The 20,314-nt window shown below is 49.8% G+C and overlaps 1 protein-coding gene, 1 long non-coding RNA gene and 1 other non-coding gene across 11 annotated transcripts in view; 1 reads left to right on the top strand and 2 right to left on the bottom strand.

Annotated features, from left to right (window-relative positions):
- LOC144298386 (uncharacterized) overlaps positions 1 to 4,143 on the bottom strand; it is a 123,796-nt gene extending 119,653 nt beyond the window's left edge. Inside the window, exon 1 of the long non-coding RNA XR_013365377.1 lies at positions 3,963 to 4,143. This is a non-coding gene — a long non-coding RNA (uncharacterized LOC144298386). The remainder of the gene's footprint in view (positions 1 to 3,962) is intronic.
- Positions 4,144 to 6,382: 2,239 nt separating this feature from the next.
- The window catches only part of MYBL2 (MYB proto-oncogene like 2), a 43,090-nt gene continuing 29,158 nt past the window's right edge, over positions 6,383 to 20,314 (bottom strand). For 2 of the 9 annotated variants that reach the window (XM_077873228.1, XM_077873230.1), the window contains exons 9-15: positions 19,375 to 19,514; positions 12,226 to 12,325; positions 11,423 to 11,500; positions 10,726 to 10,839; positions 9,188 to 9,292; positions 7,728 to 7,877; positions 6,383 to 6,920 (exon numbers count right to left, since the gene is read on the bottom strand). In XM_077873228.1, the coding sequence (XP_077729354.1) occupies positions 6,792 to 6,920; positions 7,728 to 7,877; positions 9,188 to 9,292; positions 10,726 to 10,839; positions 11,423 to 11,500; positions 12,226 to 12,325; positions 19,375 to 19,514 (816 nt within the window). In that variant the 3' untranslated portion in view covers positions 6,383 to 6,791. Of the gene's footprint in view, positions 6,921 to 7,727; positions 7,878 to 9,187; positions 9,293 to 10,725; positions 10,840 to 10,915; positions 11,501 to 12,225; positions 12,326 to 19,374; positions 19,515 to 20,314 lie in introns of those variants that run through there. The other 7 variants (XM_077873231.1, XM_077873232.1, XM_077873229.1 and 4 more) reach the window with 6 other exon arrangements.
- LOC144298932 (U6 spliceosomal RNA) lies at positions 14,842 to 14,945 on the top strand. The gene has a single exon (XR_013365768.1). It is a non-coding gene; the product is annotated as a U6 spliceosomal RNA (small nuclear RNA).

Genomic DNA, 20,314 nt, shown 5'->3' with positions numbered 1-20,314 from the left:
TAAGAGCCCCTACTTCTGAGCCCCAAGTGTGTGCCAGTGCTCTCTCTAGTCCCTTCAACAACTCTGAAAGGTTACGGATTCTCTGCCATTTTATCATGAGGACTCCAAGGCTCAGAGCAGGGAAGAGACATAGCCAGTAACAGCTAGGTTGGGATTCACATCCAGGTCTGTCTGACCCAAAGTCAGAAGAGCCCTAGAAAGCTAGCCCTATGTCCTGGGGGACAATCAAGACATAGTCATATGGTTCTGGATTCTAGAACCTTTCATCACACTCATGTCCAGCCCAGTTCTGGGAACTCCAGGTCTGCTAAATTCCTCCTCCACCCAGTTAAGCCCATGGTGCACTGCCCATTTCCCAGAGCTCTCTAGTGAATACAAGTCTACCTTGTGTATCAGCTAGTTACTGCCACAATAATGCTGAGTAAAAAAACCACTCCAACATTCATCAGCTTGAAACAACAGTCTTACTACCATGCATTAGTTGGAGGTTGACTAATCTAGGTTTACGAAATTCAGACAAAAACCCAGGATATTAGGGACGCCTGGGTGGCTCAGTGGTTGAGCATCTGCCTTTGGCTCAGGGTGTGATCCCACGGTCCTGGGATCGAGTCCCACATCAGGCTTCCTGTGTGGAGCCTGCTTTTCCCTCTGCCTATGTCTCTGCCTCTCTCTCTGTGTGTCTCTCATGAATAAATAAATAAAATCTTAAAAAAAAAACAGGATATTGGATGTTTAGACAATAGGATTAGCATATGCCAAAAATGCCCCCAACGCCTACAGACTACACATTCTTTTCAGATGCATAAGAAATTATAAAATTGATTGTATGCTTGCCCATAAAGCAAGTTTTGACAAATTTTGAAGATATGAAACCACACAGAGTATGTTCCCTGACCACAGGGAACACAACTAAGAAATCAACATTTAAAAATGCTAAAGCTTCCCCCACCATCTGGTCCTAGCTGCCCAAGGCTTTTCTCACTGCTACATCACTTCATGACGGAATGAGACATTTACTGAGCACCTGGATACCAGGCTGGGGTGCTTTCTGGAGAGGGTGCAGGGACTCTTTCCCAGAGAGAGGAGAGACATATTCTCAATTGTGCCTTTCTGAAGGGCATTTGTGACTCACACTTTACACTTGTCTTTGTCAGACTGTTCCATTTGATGTATACCTCCAGGGCATTTAACCTAGATACCTCCAGGGCAGCCCTAGTTAACATACAGGTAAAACACTTTCATCCTGGCCAGCTGAGAGGCCACTGATATACATTAGTGAAAGTCTGATTCTTAATTCACATCGAAACTCAGCTTTAATTACTATAGAACACACATGGCCAAAGTGGAAACATAAAATCCATCTTAGAGAGAGTTGAATCACTATCATTACTAAATCAGAGATTTGGTGATCTGTGGAAACAGGACAGAACTGATTCATGCTAGGGTCTGCTGAGACAGTGGCTAATTCTGGTAGTCAAACTCTCCAGGTAATCCTGGCCTATCAATGACCTGTCCTGGGACCCTGATTTCCCCACAGACCAGCTTCCCATGCACCTTAGTCATTCCTACTTTTTATAACGGAGGGAGGACTTTTTTCTCTGAATAAAGAATCTTTTTCTTCACAATTGCTGTCCAACAATGGAGCTGGCTGCTGAGTAATAAAGTCAGCTCTCCCAATAAGTAGAGGTGTTCAAGTAAAGGGCAGACAATTGTTTGATGAGGATGCTGAAGAGAAAGCCTGAAAGACTGAAAAATGCTTCAAGGACTTTTCTAAGACCTACAAGAAATTGCTATGGCCCACCTTACCGGCTGCTGCAAATACACCAATGGCCACCAGATGGTGACAGAGTCACATCATTGCTGCAAAAGCTTTAGTAGCCGGGCATACAGCTTTTCCTGGAAATACCAAAAACCTAATCGAAACAAAATTAAAACTAAAATTAAAAGCAGTATTACCAGGGATCCCTGGGTGGCTCAGCGATTTAGCACCTGCCTTCGGCCCAGGGCGTGATCCTGGAGACCCGGGATCGAGTCACACATCAGACTCCCTGCATGGAGCCTGCTTCTCTCTCTGCCTGTGTCTCTGCCCCCCTCTGTGTGTGTGTGTGTGTGTCTCATGAATAAATAAATAAAATCTTTAAAAAACAACAACAGTATTACCATACGATCCATCAATTCCACTCCCAGTATACCGTCACAAGGACTGAAAGCAGGATCTCGAGATACTTGCACACCCATGCTGATAGCAGCATTATTCACAATAGACAAAAGGGTTGTCTTGTCTATTGTTTCCACCTAGTCCTGGGACTCTAGTGTCCACTGACAGAAAGATGAATGGTAAACGTGGTCTATACATGCAGTGGAATATCATTCAGCCCTAAAAAGGAAGGAAATTCTGACCGAAGCTAGGGATGAACCTTGAGGATATCATGCTACTTAAATCAACAGTCACAAAACAATACTGTATGATTCCACTTTATACAAGATACTTAGTGTAGTCAAATTCATAGAAATGGAAGGTGGAATGGAAGTTTCTGGAGACTAGGGGAAAGGGAAATGAGGAGTTTAATGAGTACAGTTGAAATTTCGGAAGCTGAAAAAATTCTAGGGTGACAATGTGCATATAGCTAACATGGCTGAATCGTACACTTAGAAAAGGTTAAGATGGTAAACTCTGTCATGTATTTAACCACAATAAAAAGAAAAAACAGAAAACAGGTATGTAGAAGGGATCTGGGATTACCAGTCATGAGCAGAGACTGAGAATCAGACCTTCAGAGTCACTTTCATCCCTGGGGCACTCAGCACAGGTGAGTACTGATGGAGGACACAGTCCGGCCTGGGACAAGGAGGCCTGCATCTGGGAAGAGGTGGGCATGACTCTGGGAAGGGCCTCTGGGCTCCTGAGGAGGCTGTGTCTGGATGGCTGGAGTGGAAGGGAGGGGCGTCTGTCAGGATGCACATACAACTCTTGGACCACGGATGCTTTTTGGTCAGTCTCTATGGTCACACAGATATTCAGGTCCTCCCTTGGTCTTGGCAAGAGGAAAACTCACTTTGAGTTCAACAAGAGATCCTTAGCTCATGAATGCCCGACAGTGGCCAGACCATCACTGATCCCTCTTGGTTTTCATATTCATTCCAGAAATACTTGTTGAGCACTACTGTGTGTCAGGAACTGATGAGTGCTGGGGACAAAGCCATGAACATGGCAGGTATCAGCCTTGCTCTCTTGGAAGTTACACACAAACATGAGTCACACCATAAGCCAGTACACCACAGGTGTAACTGCAACTAGACAGGCCCTTCCCAAGTGGATGTCCCACTGCCGGAGAAACGCAGGCAGGTGAAAGAGACCCAGATGGCTATCACCATGGAAACCACAGGCTGTCCTGAGTATGCCAGAACTGGCATATTCTTGGAGGGAAACTGAGACGCTGCAGAGACCGAGGAAGAACAGAGAGCAATGGCCCCAGACATCTCATTGATTCTGAGTAATGGAATGATTTTAGTGCCATTAATCCCTGCCACTCAAAGTGCAATCCCCAACTCAGCATGATCGGGAAATTCGTTAGAAATCCAACACCTCGGGGATGCCTGGGTCGCTCAGGGGTTTAGCGCCTGCCTTCGGCCCAGGGCCTGATCCTGGAGACCCGGGGTCAAGTCCCACGTTGGGCTCCCTGCATGGAGCCTGCTTCTTCCTCTGCCTGTGTCTCTGCCTCTCATGAATAAATAAGTAAAATCTTAAAAAAATAAATAAATAAATAAAATGCAAATAAATGTCCTACAGCCGCCCCATACCTAAACATACGTGCCCCCGGCCGAGGCCTCCCGCTCCGTGACCCCATCCATGCGTCCTGACCACGCAAGTACGCATGCGCCCCAATCCCCCGGGGACAGCATCCGTCTCAACAAATCTCAACAAACCACCTCCAAAACCTTAGTGGGGCTGCAAACAGTACCTACTTCTCAGGAAGTTCCTACTTCTCAGGAGTCCGTGCTCAGCCGGGCGGCTCTTCTGGACTGGGCCGGACCAGGTGAGCCTGGGAGGCTGAGAACGGCCTCGCCCAGGCGCGGGGAGCCTGTCAGCACACCCGGCCATTCCCGCCTCCCTCGGCGGGCTCTCCCACAATCCTTCACGCGCTCATTAAGGGACTCCCATTGGCGAAGGGATGTCACGTGGCCTGCGCGGGGCGTGGCTTCCGGGAGCAGCGGTCCCGCTCTCCGCATCCCTCGTTTAGGGGCTGTTGCCGGGATCCTCGGGCGCGGGCTCTGCCTCCGCCCCCTCCGCTTCTCCTGCAGGCCGGGTTGGCCCGCAGATACCAGGCCAGTCTGGATCTTGCCAGAACGCTCACCCTCTGCCGTCCTCACCGAGCCCCGCCTTTCCCGCCCACCGTCGTCTTCCGCGCCCCGTCCCTGAACTCGGGTGCTCAGCACCTCTGCACCTGGCTCGACCTGCTTGTCACACCTGCCCACGAAACACTGGGCCCCGGATCCACCTGGACGACCCAAGTTGCGGCCACTGGAGCACCGTGTGCCCCACACTCCGGGACCACACCGGCTGTCGCCACCGACTCTGGCAATCAGTACCCCCCACCCACTCGGGCTCTCTCTTGCTCCCCATGGTGGCCAGGGGCTGCGGCCAGCCCTCACTCAGGCCTCCGGAGAGCTTCCTCCTAGCAGGCCGCCTGGCCCCCATGCCATCCATTATTCCTTTCTCCCGAGCCCCTTACCTCTGGCATGTTGCATATGGATGTTGGCTTATAGCTTATCTGTCCTCTCTAGAATCTAAACCCTGTGAGCATAAAGTGGTTTGGGAGAGTCTTGGGGTTAATTCCTGTATCCTCTAGCACCAGAACCACGCCAGGCACGGGGTGGGGGGGGGGGGGGGGCATTCTTGATGCCTGTTCATTTAATGCAGGAAGCAGAGAACAGCTCCAGTGCAGAGTTCATGGGAGGTGGCAAGTTAACAGGTTTGCAGTTAGCAGGGCTGCCTCCCAAGGAGGACAGGAAAGAGCCTCAGGACAAGCTTTGGGTGTTGGTGGGAGAGGCAGTCTGGAGCAAGCTCTGGCAGAAAGCCTCTGGTGGGTTATAGGCCAGCTCACTGAGGTGCAGCCACTGACCACGTGCCTAGGAATCATCCGTAGGAGCCTATGATCAGCTCCAGGGTGAGTTGTCCCAGGCTTGCTGTACCCGACTTTAATGCTGGTGTTCTATAGACTGAGTTGTCTGTGAATCCTGGAGATGAAGATCCCCTGCTCCCCAACCCTCACTGGAATCAACCATCAATGCTGACAGCCCTGCAGGGAACAGTCAGTGATGGAGCCGGGGCCCTGCAGGTCACCAAGGGATAGAGGACAGGGGTTCAGGTCAGGAAATCAGCATAGGCACAAGGGCATGTGGCAGGTATGGCCCAGCTAGACTGAGACTGGCTCAGCTACACAAGCTGCAAGGAAGCAGAGTGGGAGCCCTAGTCCCTGGTCTCATTCCCAGGCTTTGGCTCTGGAGCAGGAACCAGAACTTAGCCAGGCTCAAACTGAGCACAACTTTGTGAAATGGCTCGAGGGCCACCCAGAGCAGGGGGTGAGGTGGGTCTCTGCCATGCTGACAGGACACCCTGTGCAAGTTCAGCACGGCAGGGTTCACTAGACCTGAACCCTAGTGTCCTAACTCCCAGTCTTCTTTAGAGGGGGCTCCCAGCAAGAGGATCTGTCCCTAAGTGTCTCTCTTGGGAACCAGAGGCACTAAAGCAGAATCTAAAGATAGGCAAGTACCCATCCAGCCCCCAGACATGGCCACATGCCAAATGGCCCCCAGACATGGCCCCCCACATGCCAAATCCTATGAGCCCCCCCCCCCCCCCCCCCCCCCCGCTGAACACCTCCCTGTCTAGACCTTCTCAAACCTGGCACCTACCCCACTTCAGTGCCTAGCTTCAGCCAAGTGGCCCACTGCACCCTGACCAGGTGGACTGGAGCCCAAGGTCTGATTGCTGCCATGGCCTTGGCAAGTTGAGGCCACTGTGGTAAGTTCCGGCCAGCTGCCAGTCACTCCTTGTTTACCAGTCTCACCTGGTGTCTAGGCCTATGGCAGGCCAGGTCAGCCATCCATGGCCAAGCAGGGTCCTGATGCACCTTCCCCTCCCTGCTAACACCCAAGAATCCTCAGAACTTTGAGACAGCCACTAGGTGATCAAACTGCCCCCAGCACACTGGACCTTTTGGGGGAAAGTATGCAGAGCCCCAGCCCTGGGCTGTGCTCTGAGGATGAGGATCCAGATCTCCATATCCCTCAAGGCCCCTGTGACAGTCACCAGGGAACCAACCCAGCGACCAGGAAACCACAAGCAGGAGACAGGAGAAAGGTAGAGTCTACAACAGCATTAAGGAAAAAGGGAATTTTATTCTTTCAAGAAAATGTACTAACAGGTAGAGGGAAGGAGCATGCTGGCCACATCCCCTGTTCTAAGCAGGGGTCTGAGATGAGGCCAGACCCAAGAAGGGCTCAGGAGGAGCTAAGGGGACTCCCTGTGGCACCGGGGAGAGGACCAGGCAGGCCCAGGGGTGGGACTTTGTTCTGTTAGCACCAGGAACCACCGCAGCCACAGCTGGACTCGGAGACAAGGCAGTGGGTGGCCCTGCTCTGCCTCCACCTGAGCAGTCTGAGGAGGGGCTGGTGGCAGAAGGCTCCCTGCAGGTGGCCATCCGAGTATGATTCTCAGACTCACAGACCAACCTCAGTCCCCCCAGCCCCCTGTAAACATAAGAATGAGCTCGTGACCACCAAGCCCCTCAGGACAAGATGAGGGTCCGAGACGTGTGGCTGGGCTTCAAGCGACCCAGGAGCTGCCGGGCTTTCTCTTGCATGAAGAGCTGGTCCCTGGTCCCCCCGCAGGCCACCGTCTTCCAGGCGCTGGTCATCTGGGAGGAGGCAAGAGAGTTACCATCCAGGCAGGGGCAGCAAGCTCCCAGCAAATGCTGTGATGTGAGCATGGCCAGGAGGAGTAGGGGGCATTTCTACAACTCTCGGTCTTCTTCAAGCCACAAGTCTTCTTGTGGTCCCTCCAACTCCCTAGTGGCCCTGGAGAAGTGACTCCTGTTTCAGGGCTTCCTTAGGTATACAGCAAAGAGGTTGGACCGGCAACATGGCTGTGCCCCTGCCCATGTGGTGCCAGCCTCCTCACGAGGAAAAGTTACAGCCAAGCAGGCTAGTGGGAAGGAGCAGTAAGAAATTCATGAAATATAGACAATGAGGTATGAGCAGCCAGGGCAGCCCCTACCCCTGAGGACAGACATGTGCTAAGCAACTAAAAACGGAGACCATGACTTAATTACAAGTGAGGCGACACCATAAAAGGGCTCACGGGCGGCGGGGGGGGGGACGGGGGGGACTCCTGGGTGCCTCAGCAGCTGGACATCTGCCTTCGGCTCAGGGTGTGATCCCAGGGTCCAGGGATCGTGTCCCACATCAGGCTCTCTGTGGGGAGCCTGCTTCTCCCTCTGCCTGTGTCTCTGCCTCTCTGTGTCTCATGAATGAATAAATAAAATCTTAAAAGGGGGGTAGAGGCTCTAGCACATGGGATCCCTCCCCAAGGGGATCTGGAGCAGTGTCCAGACTGAGATCTGAAGTGTAAACTAGTCAAGCAGAGTCTCAGAAGGGCATCTGGGCACGGGCAACAAATAAGCAAAGTCCCCAAGGGTAATAGGACATTGGTGGCCAGCACTCACAGGGGCAGGTGTTGGAAAGTGGCTTCGGGGCTTCTGGGCAGCCACTGGCTTCTCCGGTTTGGCCTGCAGGAAGCCCTCGTTGAGCAGACTGGTGTCCTCTTTGATGCCTGACACCATGAGGCTAGAGGAACTCGACAGGACATTTGTGGGCTGCAACAAAAACCAAGCCAGACTCACCCTTCTGCCATAAGCATGATGGGAAAGAAGGAAACCAGTCACATCCCAGCACCTCCACCTCTGGGCTATAGGATTTGGAGCAGGACAGTAACTTCTCTAAGCCTGTGCCCCCTTCCAGATGGGGAATTCTCTGTAAAGTGCCCGTTTCAGAGACTGACAACTAATAGATGCCCAGTAATGCTGCTCCCCTTTTACATGGACATGGTCTCTCCCACCACAGCCTCAGGCAGGGTGGGGGTGCTCTAGTTTCTCCTAGGACTAGAAATCTCTACAAGCAGTCAGATGCTGGCATCAACCAGCACACACATAGAGCTACACAAAGCACCCACCACCCATCCAGCCTCCCGGCTCTGCTTGACCTTTACCCTAAAGGTAAAGAGTCACTGGGCTCAGTACAGTGAAAGGCAAAGGCAAGAACCTGAGGTTTGGGTAAACTAAGAGATCCTAAAGAACAAGAGCCAGCATTAGGACTTTGCAAGGTCCACTCCACCCCAAATCCTGTGCTCTAAAGTACTTGCCAGAGCTTTACTACTGAGCAAGTATGTTACATGCCCAGTTGCAGGTCTGTTGCAGGTCTGGCTGCACAGCATGAAGTCCCCAGCCTGCTGGGGCTCCCTGCCCAGTGATGCTTCTCTGCGAGGGCTATGGCTGCAGCAGTCCTAAATCCTCAGATGTGCAGGATCTGATCAGGCAATCCTTTGTCTCATGCCTCCCACCACCCCTCTCACTGCCTCCCACTGGGCAAAACCCCCCACTGTCAGCTGGGAGGGATCAACAGTGTGGTGTGCTGTCCTGAGGGCAGGCTCTGTGTAGGCAACAGCCCCATTCCTGAGCTCAGCCTGGAACTAGACAGCACCGTTCCCAGGGCTGATGTGTCCCAACCACCTGGCCGTGCACATCACCAACCCTCTCCACATCACCCCCATGAGAATAGAATATGACAGAAGGTGCTGGGGACCCAGATCCATGGTTTTCAAATGTGTTCCAGCAATGCAACTCTAGCAACGCAATAAACCCTTCTGTGAAAGACACATGCACAGCTGCCTTGACTGAAACAAGGGGTGGGTGCCCAGCCCCAATTTCTCCATCAGCCCCTTACAGCTGAGCCTGACACCCAGAGCCCCATCCAAGAACCCCAGACCACTCCAGCGCCAGGGTCCCCTCACAGCTAAAGGGTTCCAAAGCCAGAGGGCCTCCAGGGAGAGTCTATCCTCCCTGAGGCAGAGGTGCCTTCTGCAGTTCTGGGCAGGGGGAGCCAGGGCAGCTTCTCTCTGACCCCTTACCAAGGACAGCACCTTGGGCAGTGTAGACATCACCAGCTTCACATCCTCATCCACGATGTCCAGAGCCAGGGACTTGCGGACCTTCTTGATGGGGCTCCGCCGCAGCTAGGGGTGGGGAGGAGGGAGACAGAGCAGACAGCTGGGATTCCTCTAGGTCACCACTAGCACTTTGGGGATGCCTGCCCCAACTACCCTGGTCACAGGTCTATACCCTGATGCAGTGGAGCCTTCGAGCCAGGCCCCCAGCTGACGAGGTTTGGGGGAAGGGAGGGGTGGATGTATGCATGAGGACCAGAGGACCCTGGCCCCATCAGATTTAGCACCCAGGGCAAACCATCCTGCCAGATGCAACCACAGGGAGCCAGGACACAAATGCCTCCACCCAGAGACCCACTCCTCATTCCCAAATGGATCATGCATAGTTCCCAAGCCTCTACCACACCAAACGCACCCCTAAAGAGGCCCAGGATAGAATCATCCAAGTTACACCTCAAGTACCCACCTGCAGACGAGAAACACATACATAAAACCTGAGGAACACGGGCCTGTTACAGGAATACCTTGCCCCACACCTGTGCCTCCAATAAATAGGTCAGGGGTCAGCTCCAATACTGGGCGGAGCTCTGGGACTAACTAACTCACCCCCCAACCCAGCAGTGTGCCCTAAATAGGTGCTGCCATGGCTCAGAACCACCATCTGACATGGAGAAGCCAGGGAGGGCTGTCGGTCAAGTTCTCTGAACCTATACACCCAGGGGCCCCTGCCCAGTGAGCCCCTCCCGGACTGACTGCTCACCATCCCCGCATCCCTCTGGGACAACCCCATCTTTTCACCTCTCCCCCTAAAGAAAGCATCTACAGAAAAGGGGAACATGGAATCCACCTGCTTTCAGGAAACCACACGCATGGTGCACCACAAATGTGGCTTCTGGGCTGGCCTGGGACAGTCCCCGCCACCCCGCCCCGTACTTTGTACACCCAGGTGTCCTTGACTGCTGTTCCCCACCAGCCTTCTACCTCACCTGAACCAACCATCCCCCACGTGGTTCAAGGGTCCAGATGTGTGGCTGACCCCGTCTGAGCACCTCCCTTGGAATCTTCTCTTTGTGTCCCTTTCTATTTACTCCTTTAATGCTGTGTGCATTGAGAAGGCCCCTGGTGCGTTTGTCTAGTATCTGCGTCTACCCCCTCCAATCCAGGAACAAGTGACCACAGCTGGGTCTCTATCACCATCCTATCTACCACATCCAGCCCATAGCCTACTTTAGAAGGGTCCAAACAAAATGTTGCTTACGTAAGGGACCAGCTCAAAGGAGGTAATGGGAGGGTCCCAACCCCCAGGACCTCACTTTGGTGGGTTTCATTGATAACCACTCTGGGGAACAAAATGCACAGGCTACAGTTCCACCTTCTCCAGACCCTTGCTTTTCCCAGACTCACCCCCACCCCCATCTCCCATCATCCTATGGTTCCACCTTCTTTTGCCCAAACTGCCCAGGCTGGCAGTAAGGGGATCTGCTGCCCCACCGGCCACTCACCCCAGCCTTCCTCTTCTGCTTCTCAGGCCTCACTTCATCCTCAATGATGAGCTCGATGCCAGCCTCAGAGCGCAGCACCTCTTTCAAGTCCTCTTCCAGGTGTGGGGTCTGGGGCTGGGGGTGGGGGCAGCCCACATGAGGCTCCACAGCCAGGCTCTAGGACCCCACCACAGCCCATTGTCCTAGGCCACACAGGAAGGAGGTCCGGGGGCCAGGACACTGACCTTACACTCATCTGTCACCATTAACTATCCTGCCTTGGACAAGCAGACACTGACCTCAACTCACTGAGGGCCGTCCTGAGCCAGGAGTGTCCCCACATCACCACAGCGACCCTCACACAACCCCGTGCAACAGCTGTCCTATTCCACAGGGTAGAAATGGAAGCCAGAGCGAGCAAGCGCCTGGCCCAAATTCACACAGCTGTGGAATCAGAACCTGGACACGCTCAAGCCCAAACTACTTCAATGGGGACTCTGGACTTTACTTTCTGTTCTGGGGCCTGTGGGGTTCTAGGCAATCTCTCCAGCCTCAGGTGGCAGCAACCAGAAAAGAGAGAGAGCAGCAGGTACAGGGGACAGCAACCCTGAGATGTCCCTCTAAAAGCTTTAATTTTTGTTACCAAGGTCAGATGCACCCTCTCAAAGCTGTCTGGAAAACATGCCAATATCTCAGTGTCTGGGAACCATATCCCCACCTGAACAAGAGAGGGCTGTGTTAACCAGTGCCTCACGGGGCTCATCAACTCCAGCAGCTCATCAGCTCCATCCCAGGGCTAGAGAGACCACAGCAAGAGAACCCCAGAAAGTGGCGGCAAGGTCGCAGGGGTACATGCCACAGACCCTGTTTATAGGCCAAATGCTTTGACCTTTCTCTCACCTTCAATTCATTTCTAAAACACCTCCTCTGCTTCAGAAAGCCCACAGTGCCAGCTCTCTGTTCTCACTGGGGAAAGCATGAACCATCCCAATGGGAGGAGTGGGGAGAAGGGTGGTTTGCCCATTGCCAGGAAGGCGCCTTCTCACCAGACCCTCACGCCCACCAACTTGGCTTCTCCAGGTCTTATAAAGCACTGGCAAGTCAGTCAAAGGCTTCAGTGTGAGGAGCAATTCACCACAGCACCCAAGCCAGTCCCTCTCCATGCCAGCACCCACCCAATTTCTCCCCGGTGCGGGCAGTGCACTGGAAGTACTGAGTTATTTGTGCGCCCATGTGTTTACTATCATGGCCACCCTCACACTGAGCTGCCCCAGAATGCCACTGCGTCTCCAGCACCAGCTAGTGCCCACCTGGCACGCTGTAGGTGGCTGGAGATGGCTGATGAATTGGTAAGCGACTTGGCCTCAGACCTCCCCATTTATACAATTAAGATATTTGCAACTTCTCAGGGCTGTTGGGAGAGTCCACTGAGATCTCAGAGGTAAAGAGCTCTGTGAGCCATACATGGCTACATGGACCCAGAAAACCCACGGGGCACACCCACTTGGCTGCACAACATACCAGGGGCTTTAGTGGTCCATACTTCTCCAGGGCATTCTTGAATGGGGTTGGTGTGTGGGGAGTGTTGTCCATGGAGTACTTCTGATCTGGAGTTACAAACCTACCAGGCAAAGAAGGAGGCTTAGCAACGGGGTAGGAAACAGACACTACTCACTACAGGTTGCCCATGACTCCCACTGTCCTCCACCTGACCTTTGGCCTCAGCAGCAAAGAGGAAACCCTGGGCATATGATCTCTTCCCATGGCACTCCCCTACCTACGTTTATACCCACAAGGGTCTTCATCAGGGGCTTAGAAGGCCAGCCTCAGAAACAGGAAAGAACAGGAAATAGTCTAAGAAGGTCCTAGAGCCCAGCCAGGTGGAAGAATGGTTGAGGATGTTGCTCAGTCATTAGCCAATTAATGATGACTTTTCACAAACTAGGCAGGCCACAGCCACACTGCAGGCCCAGCAAGAGAAGGGCAGGAGAACAAGGCAAGAATCCAGAAAGACTAAGTCCTTTCCCCAAACTCTCTCCAGAGACTGTGTGGCAGTAGCCACATGATGTGAGATAGTGAGGCCCACACACATGCTTAGCGTACCCTCTTCCTGAGTCCCCTCAAAACGATCACAGTGGGGACACAAATGGGGAGGGGAACCTTTAGCAGACAGAAACATGGGATCGAGTTTCACATTGGGCCCCCCGCGCCTACTACTCCCTACTCCCTCTATGTCTTCTCTCTCTCTCAGCCTGTGGCTTTCATGAATAAATAAATAAACCTTAAAAAAAAAAAAAAAAAAAAGGAACACCAAGGGAGGCCAACTTCAACAGGAAAGACGAAAGATGGCTTGAGATGGAAAAAAATGCAGCTCTGTAAGCAGAAGGACTCAGCAGGTGGGAAAGTGCAAGAGCAAACTGTGAATCAGAAGACAGTCCCAGGGCGTTCTCAGAGCTTGGAGGGGCTTAGGACAGTGAACAGGAAGATAAAGGTGAACAGAGATGGAGCAACTGATGAGACTGTAGGAGGGAAGACCTACAGGTAGAAGTAAGGGGCAGACTGCCAGGGAAACAAACAAAAAAACCTGCATTTTCTTAGCTCAAAGTTTGAGTCTTGAGTATGAAAATCGGAGTGGTGGGAGTTAATGAAGAGCACACCTATATCTAGCTTGGCAAATTTCAGGATTAACTGGAAAAAAAAAAAAAACACACAAAAACCAAAATCAAGGGGTGCCTAGGTGGCTCAGTCGATTCACCGTCTGCCATCAGCTCAGATCCTGCAGTCTGGGATAGAGGCCCACATTGGGCTCCCTGCTCAGTGGGGAGCTTGCTTGGGCTCACTCTCTCTGTCAAATAAATAAAATCTTAAATACAAAAACAAGGGCAGCCCTGGTGGCACAGCGGTTTGGCGCCGCCTGCAGCCCAAGGTGTGATCCTGGAGACCCTGGATTGAGTCCCACGTCGGGCTCCCTGCATGGAGCCTGCTTCTCCCTCTGCCTGTGCCTGTCTCTCTCTGTGTCTCTATGAATAAATAAATAAAATCTTAAAAAAAAAAATACAAAAACAAAACAAAGTCAAAACCAAACCAAAGCCCTACAGCGATCCAAGGAGAAAGAAAAGGTTTGCTACAAAGGATTAACAGTAGATTAGGCATCAGATTTCTCTGTAACATAAACACCTAAGAAAACAAAACAGAGCCCACGGTTTGGGGTCATAGCTATTCTCCCTCAAGACTTCTAGATCCAGCTCCTGTTGCTGAAAAACAGTAGACAGCCCAGACATCAGATGGCACAGGCATTACGCCCTCCTTGCTCACAGCCTCCTCTGAGAACTCAAAAAAGCATTCCATCTAACCCAGAAAACAGTCAAATTTTAAAACCAGGGAAGGTTTGTGCTTTATGAGCCAGTAAAATCTTAGGGGGTTAACAGCTCCACATGGCCCATCCCCACTGACACACAGCCCTGGGGACTCCTGGACTCCTCTCATCTACCATGCTCTACACCTTATTCGCTCCAAACTTAGTGGCCTTATTTCTATACTTCACAACACAAAAAGCATGCTTTTATCCTTTGCGTTCATAGTTTGACCTGCCTGGAATTCCTTTTTCTCAGAATTCTGCATGGCTTTCCCTCCCTGAAGGGCCATCCCTGACATCCTCCTAAGAAACTCCTCACCATGACTCTGTGCTCCCCACGCACACTGGTATAACTCCCCCTCATGGTTTCTATCACCATCAGAACTATCACATCACACACTGAATGTGTTTTGTTTATTTGTTAATGAGCTGTCCCTTCCAATAAACTGCTAACTTTTGTGGAGGTAAAAAATTGGGAAAGGTATGATATAAAATCAGTGGGTAAGGAAACCAGTCAAATTTGGAATGAAGTCCAAATAACTGTTGCCTTAAGTCTTGCATATGTCAGGGATGCCTGGGTGGCTCAGTAGTTAAGTATCTGCCTTCAGCTCAGGGCGTGATCCTGGAGTCCCAGGATCGAGTCCCACATCGGTTTTCTGCATGGAGCCTGCTTCTCCCTCTGCCTATGTCTCTGCCTCTCCCTCTCTCCGTCTCTCATGAATAAGTAAATTTAAAAAAAAAGAAAAAAAGTCTTGCAGATGTCAAAAAGAATTTCTAAGAGAGTGCTCCCTTCCACAGCACATATACTAAAATTGGAACGATACAGAGATTAGCATGGCACCTGTACAAGGATGACATGCAAATTCGTGAAGCGTTCCATATTTTTGCTAGAATTCATATAGCAATTTAGCAATGTGACAGGATACAAAATCAATGACCAGAAATCAGTGGCATTTCTATACACTAACAGCAAGACTGAAGAAAGAGAAATTAAGGAGTCAATCTCATTTAAAATTGCACCCAAAAGCATAAGATACCTAAGAATAAACCTAACCAAAGAGGTAAAGGATCTATACCCTAAAAACTACAGAACACTTCTGAAAGAAATTGAGGAAGACGCAAAGAGATGGAAAAATATTCCATGCTCGTGGATTAGAAGAATTAATATTGTGAAAATGTCTATGCTACCCAGGGCAATTTACACGTTCAGTGCAATTCCTATCAAAATACCATGGACTTTCTTCAGAGAGTTGGAACAAATAATCCTAAGATTTGTGTGGAAGCAGATAAAAACTCCAATAGCCAGGGGAATACTGAAAAAGAAAATCAGAGCCAGGGGCATCACAATGCCGGATTTCAAGTTGTACGACAAAGCTGTGATCATCAAGACAGTGTGGTACTGGCACAAAAACAGACACACAGATCAACGGAACAGAATAGAGAACCCAAAAATGGGCTTTCAACTCTATGGTCAACTAATATTCAACAAAGCAAGAAAGACTATCCACTGGAAAAAGGACAGTCTATTCAATAAATGGTGTTGGGAAATTTGGAACAGCCACGTGCAGAAGAATGAAACTAGACCACTCTCTTACACCAAACACAAAGATAAACTCAAAATGGATGAAAGATCTAAATGTGAGACAAGAATCCATCAAAACCCTAGAGGCAAACACAGGCAACACCCTTTGTGAACTAGGCCACAAGTTCCTGTTGATGTATCTTATTGCAAGATACATCTATGAAGGCAAGGGAAACAAAAAGAGTAAAAATAAACTATTGGGACTCAATCAAGATAAAAAGCTTCTGCACAGCAAAAGAAACAATCAACAAAACTAAAAGACAACCTACAGAATGGGAGAAGATATTTGCAAATGACCTATCAGATAAAGGGCTAGTATCCAAGATCTATAAAGAACTTATTAAACTCAACAGCAAAGAAACAATCCAATCATGAAATGGGGAAAAGCCATGAACAGAAATTTCACCAAAAAAGACATACACCTGGCCAACAAGCACATGAGAAAATGCTCCTCATCACTTGCCATCAGGGAAAAATCAGGATTTGATTTACAAATCAAAACCACAATGAGATACCACCTCACACCAGTGAGAATGGGGAAAATTAAGACAGGAAACAACAAATGTTGGAGAGGATGTGGAGAAAGGGGAACCCTCTTGCACTGCTGGTGGGAATGTGAACTGGTGCAGCCACTCTGGAAAACTGTGTGGAGGTTCCTCAAAGAGTTAAAAATAGATCGGCCCTACGACCCAGCAATTGCACTGCTGGGGATTTACCCCAAAGATACAGATGCAGTGAAACGCCGGGACACCTGCACCCCAATGTTTATAGCAGCAATGTCCACAATAGCCAAACTGTGGTAGGAGCCTCGGTGTCCATCGAAAGATGAATGGATAAAGAAGATGTGGTTTATGTATACAATGGAATATTACTCAGCCATTAGAAATGACAAATACCCACCCTTTGCTTCGACGTGGAGGGACCTGGAGGGTATTATGCTGAGTGAAGTAAGTCCATCGGAAAAAGACCATCATTACATGGTTTCACTCATATAGGGAATGTAAGAAATAGTGAAAAGGATTATAGGGGAAAGGAGAGGAAATGAGTGGGAAAAATCAGAGAGGGAGACAGAATATGAGAGACTCCTAACTCTGGGAAACAAAGGGTAGTGGAAGGGGAGGTGGGTGGGGGGTTGGGGTGACTGGGTGACAGGCACTGAGGGGGGCACTTGACAGGACGAGGACTGGGTGTTATACTATACATTGGCAAATCGAACGCCAATAAAAAAATATACAAAAAAAAATTTTCTAAAAGAGGAAAACCAAAACAGTCTTTGTGACAAGAATCTAGATTTAAAGACTAAACAGATCTCTACTTAGGAAAATGGGACATTAGGGCCAGATTTCCTCTCCTGCCTGGAAAAGCAAAACAACAACACACCATGGATGACACGATGTGCTTCAAGAGTGTGGGCACCAGAGAGTCAAGGGCAGGGACCCAAGAAATGGGAGACAGAGGATGATTCCTAGGTACAGCACAGGAAGGAAAGCGCAGGTAGAGCCCAGTGTAACCTGGAATCGAAGAGACAAGGCAAGTGTTCAGGGAGACCATAGCAGCTCAGTGTGCACAACACAGCATCACCAGAGAAGAGAGAGTTACATAGGAGGGAACCCCAGATACCTGCAGACAGGCCGGAGTATACCACAAGATGCATATCAGGGCACACAAATGAGGAGACCACCTGAGATCAGGGAAGGATGCAAAAAGAGCAGAGGAAACAGTACTTAACGCTCATGCAGGGCTGGAAACAGAGCTCAATCCCACCAGCCAGACTGGAAATCCTCAGCACTGGAGGGTCCTGAACTAACCATTGCTCTGGTCCCATCTGAAAAATCTTAAAAATAAGACCCAAAGGATCAAACTATTTCTAAGTAACTCGACTATATCCCAGAATCCCAGAACAGAGCTCTAAAAAAAATAATAAAATAAAATAAAATAAAATAAAATAAAATAAAATAAAATAAAATACAGCACTCAACTAAGTGGAATTCACAATGTCTGGCGTCCAATCAGATGTCACCACACATACACAGAGAAGCAAAGCAGGCGGGAAAAACCCAAGCAAAACTCACAATGAGAAGGAAAGTCCATCTATGGAAACTAACCCAGAACTGATACAGAAGCTAAAATCAGCAGACAAGAACATTAAGATAGTTGTTATAATTATACTTTGTATGTTTCGACAGCAAAGTTAAGGCAGAGGATATTTCAGAAGATACAGCTGAACATCTGGAGACAGAAACCACAATGCCTGAGATGAAACACACACTGAACAAGGTTATCAAGGATCAGATGCCCCAGAGGAAAGGAATAGTCATTTGAAGACAGAGCAATAGAAACCATCCAAAACAAAATAGAGAGGAAGAAGAATGAAAACAGTAGTGATAACATCAGTAAGCTGTGGAACAGATCCATGTGGCCTAATATGTGTGTAATTGTGGAGTCCCTAAAGAGGGTTAGGGTTGAAGGCCCAGAAAGAATATTTAAAGATAAGGATATAAGGGCTGAAGTGTTTCCAAATTTGATGAAAACCCAAAATCCAAGAAGCTCAGTGAACGCCAAGCATACAAAACAAAGAATAATCCATCATGGTGCATCAAAATAGGCTCTTGTTCAAAACCAGTAATGAAACAGTACGGACTAGGTAACAGGAGAACATCTTTAAAGCTTAAAGGAAAAACCTGTCAACCTTGGGTTCTATACCCACCAAAATGGCCTTTCAGACACCAAGGCAACTTTTCAGATACAAATTTTCCTGATTCCTCAGCAGACCCAAACTACAAAGTTAAAGGATGACCTTCAGAGAGAAGGAACATATTACCAGATGGAAATATGGATCTATAGAAAAATGAGGAGCAATGGAAATGTTTCTTCCTGTGGGGGAAAAAAAAACAGAAAGGCTAGAGCAGTAGTAGCAGATTAGTAATAAGGGCAAGAAGGAAAAGGAGAAAGAACCATCAATGCCTTTCGTGGCACCAGCATATCTGCTTAAAGGCTTAGATTTGAAAAATTCTGGCTTGAACAAAGAATCATTTCTCATGTAATACAGCTTAAACTCTAGGTCAACTATTGAGAGACTGATTTCTGACCAGGGGATTCACAGGCCTTTCCTAAAATTATGTGTTATTACAAAGGCTGAAATTTCTGAGCTGATATCTGAATTACATACCTTACTCAGGAAATAAGGCAATGCTTCTCCTGCAACAAAGGTAACAAGCAGAAGTACACGTAAGCCACCATCTCTACCTGGAATTCAGAGTCAGGAGACACAGGAAGTGCACTTATGTGACAGCACTTGCACTTCCACAGAAGTACTCAGGTAAGCAACCTGTACAGGTGAAACATGGAGCTTCATAGGCTCACAGCCTGACCTCCTCCTGACTGAGCACCAGAGAGACAGGGAGAACCGGGGTACTTCTGTCCTTCACGTTAAGGCTGCTCAAACACAGTGGATTTGCACTTGAGACTTGCACAAGATGGGGAGATTCTTTTCATGGCTATTTGGACTCTAGTCCTGAGATTAGAAAACCTTCAAATTACAAACTGAAAATGAGGACCAGAAAGGATGAAGTGCCAGACTGTCCTGGCACAAAGAGGCATGGTAGCATGAAGGAGGCTGCCGTCTTGAAACGGTCTCAGGTGTTTTTCCAAAGGGGATCCCAGTCCTGGCTAGGGGAGGGGGGCAAGGCTCAAGCTCCAGGACCAGCAGGGAATGGGCGGGCACACCACTCACGCAGCATGTTTCTGATGCAGGGGTGTCTTATCACGGTGCAGGGGTGTAGTGACGACCACCTTCTGGCTGCACACCGGGGTGGACGTCAGTGAGGGGCTCTCCAGCTCCAGTGTGTCCTGTTTGTTCCAGAAGTTCAGAAACTGCCAGGGAAGAGGATGGAAACAAGACAAAGTGACAACCTGCAGGAGTCAGGTGAGACCCTGGATGCCCCTCCCCACCCCAACACAGCTGTTCTCAGACAGAAGTCCCACTCCTGACCTGGGAGCACTCCCTAGAATGAAGACTAGGACAGATCAACAGGATCCACAAGCAAGGTTCACATAGAACCCTGGGACTATCACTGCCCCCCAGCCCTGGCTTTTGTGAGGCTGGGGGAGGGCTATCCCCCAAACCCATGCTCACAGCACTGCTGACCCTACAGTCAGGGCAGGGAGAGCTGGCAGCCTGGGGGCAGCTCCTTTTCAGAAGACTAGCTCTCATATGACCTGTGGACAGGGGTAATGACAATGGTGGTGGTGAAGTGAACACTGTAGCGCAACTCCTCACACTAGGGATTCACACCAATAATTCACACTAATTCACTAGGCATTCACACCAATAATTCCATGTAGTTTAACACATCTTCTGTGAGGTAGGTGCCATCACGACACACCACCTTACAGATAAGAAAGCCGAGGCTTCCAGAGATAAAGGTTCTCAGGATGGACATTAGAGATGGGACACAAATCCAGATCTGAGCAAAGTGAATGGCACTACCCTCCCACTCTCTGCCTTAAAGGTGTCCCAGGGAGCCCAGGGCCATGTGCAGCCCTCAGGTTCACTGTCACCCTGGGCTGTTTGTTCGGTGGCTTGGGGCTCCCCATCCTCCTCTTGTCAGCTGCCCTTACTTGGGGCCTGCTATGGGCTGAACGGTGTGGTGTCCTCCCAATCCCAAATCCCT

This window comes from Canis aureus, chromosome 26 (assembly GCF_053574225.1).
Source record: "Canis aureus isolate CA01 chromosome 26, VMU_Caureus_v.1.0, whole genome shotgun sequence".
NCBI lineage: Eukaryota > Metazoa > Chordata > Mammalia > Carnivora > Canidae > Canis > Canis aureus.
This window is presented reverse-complemented; position numbering and strand designations above follow the sequence as displayed.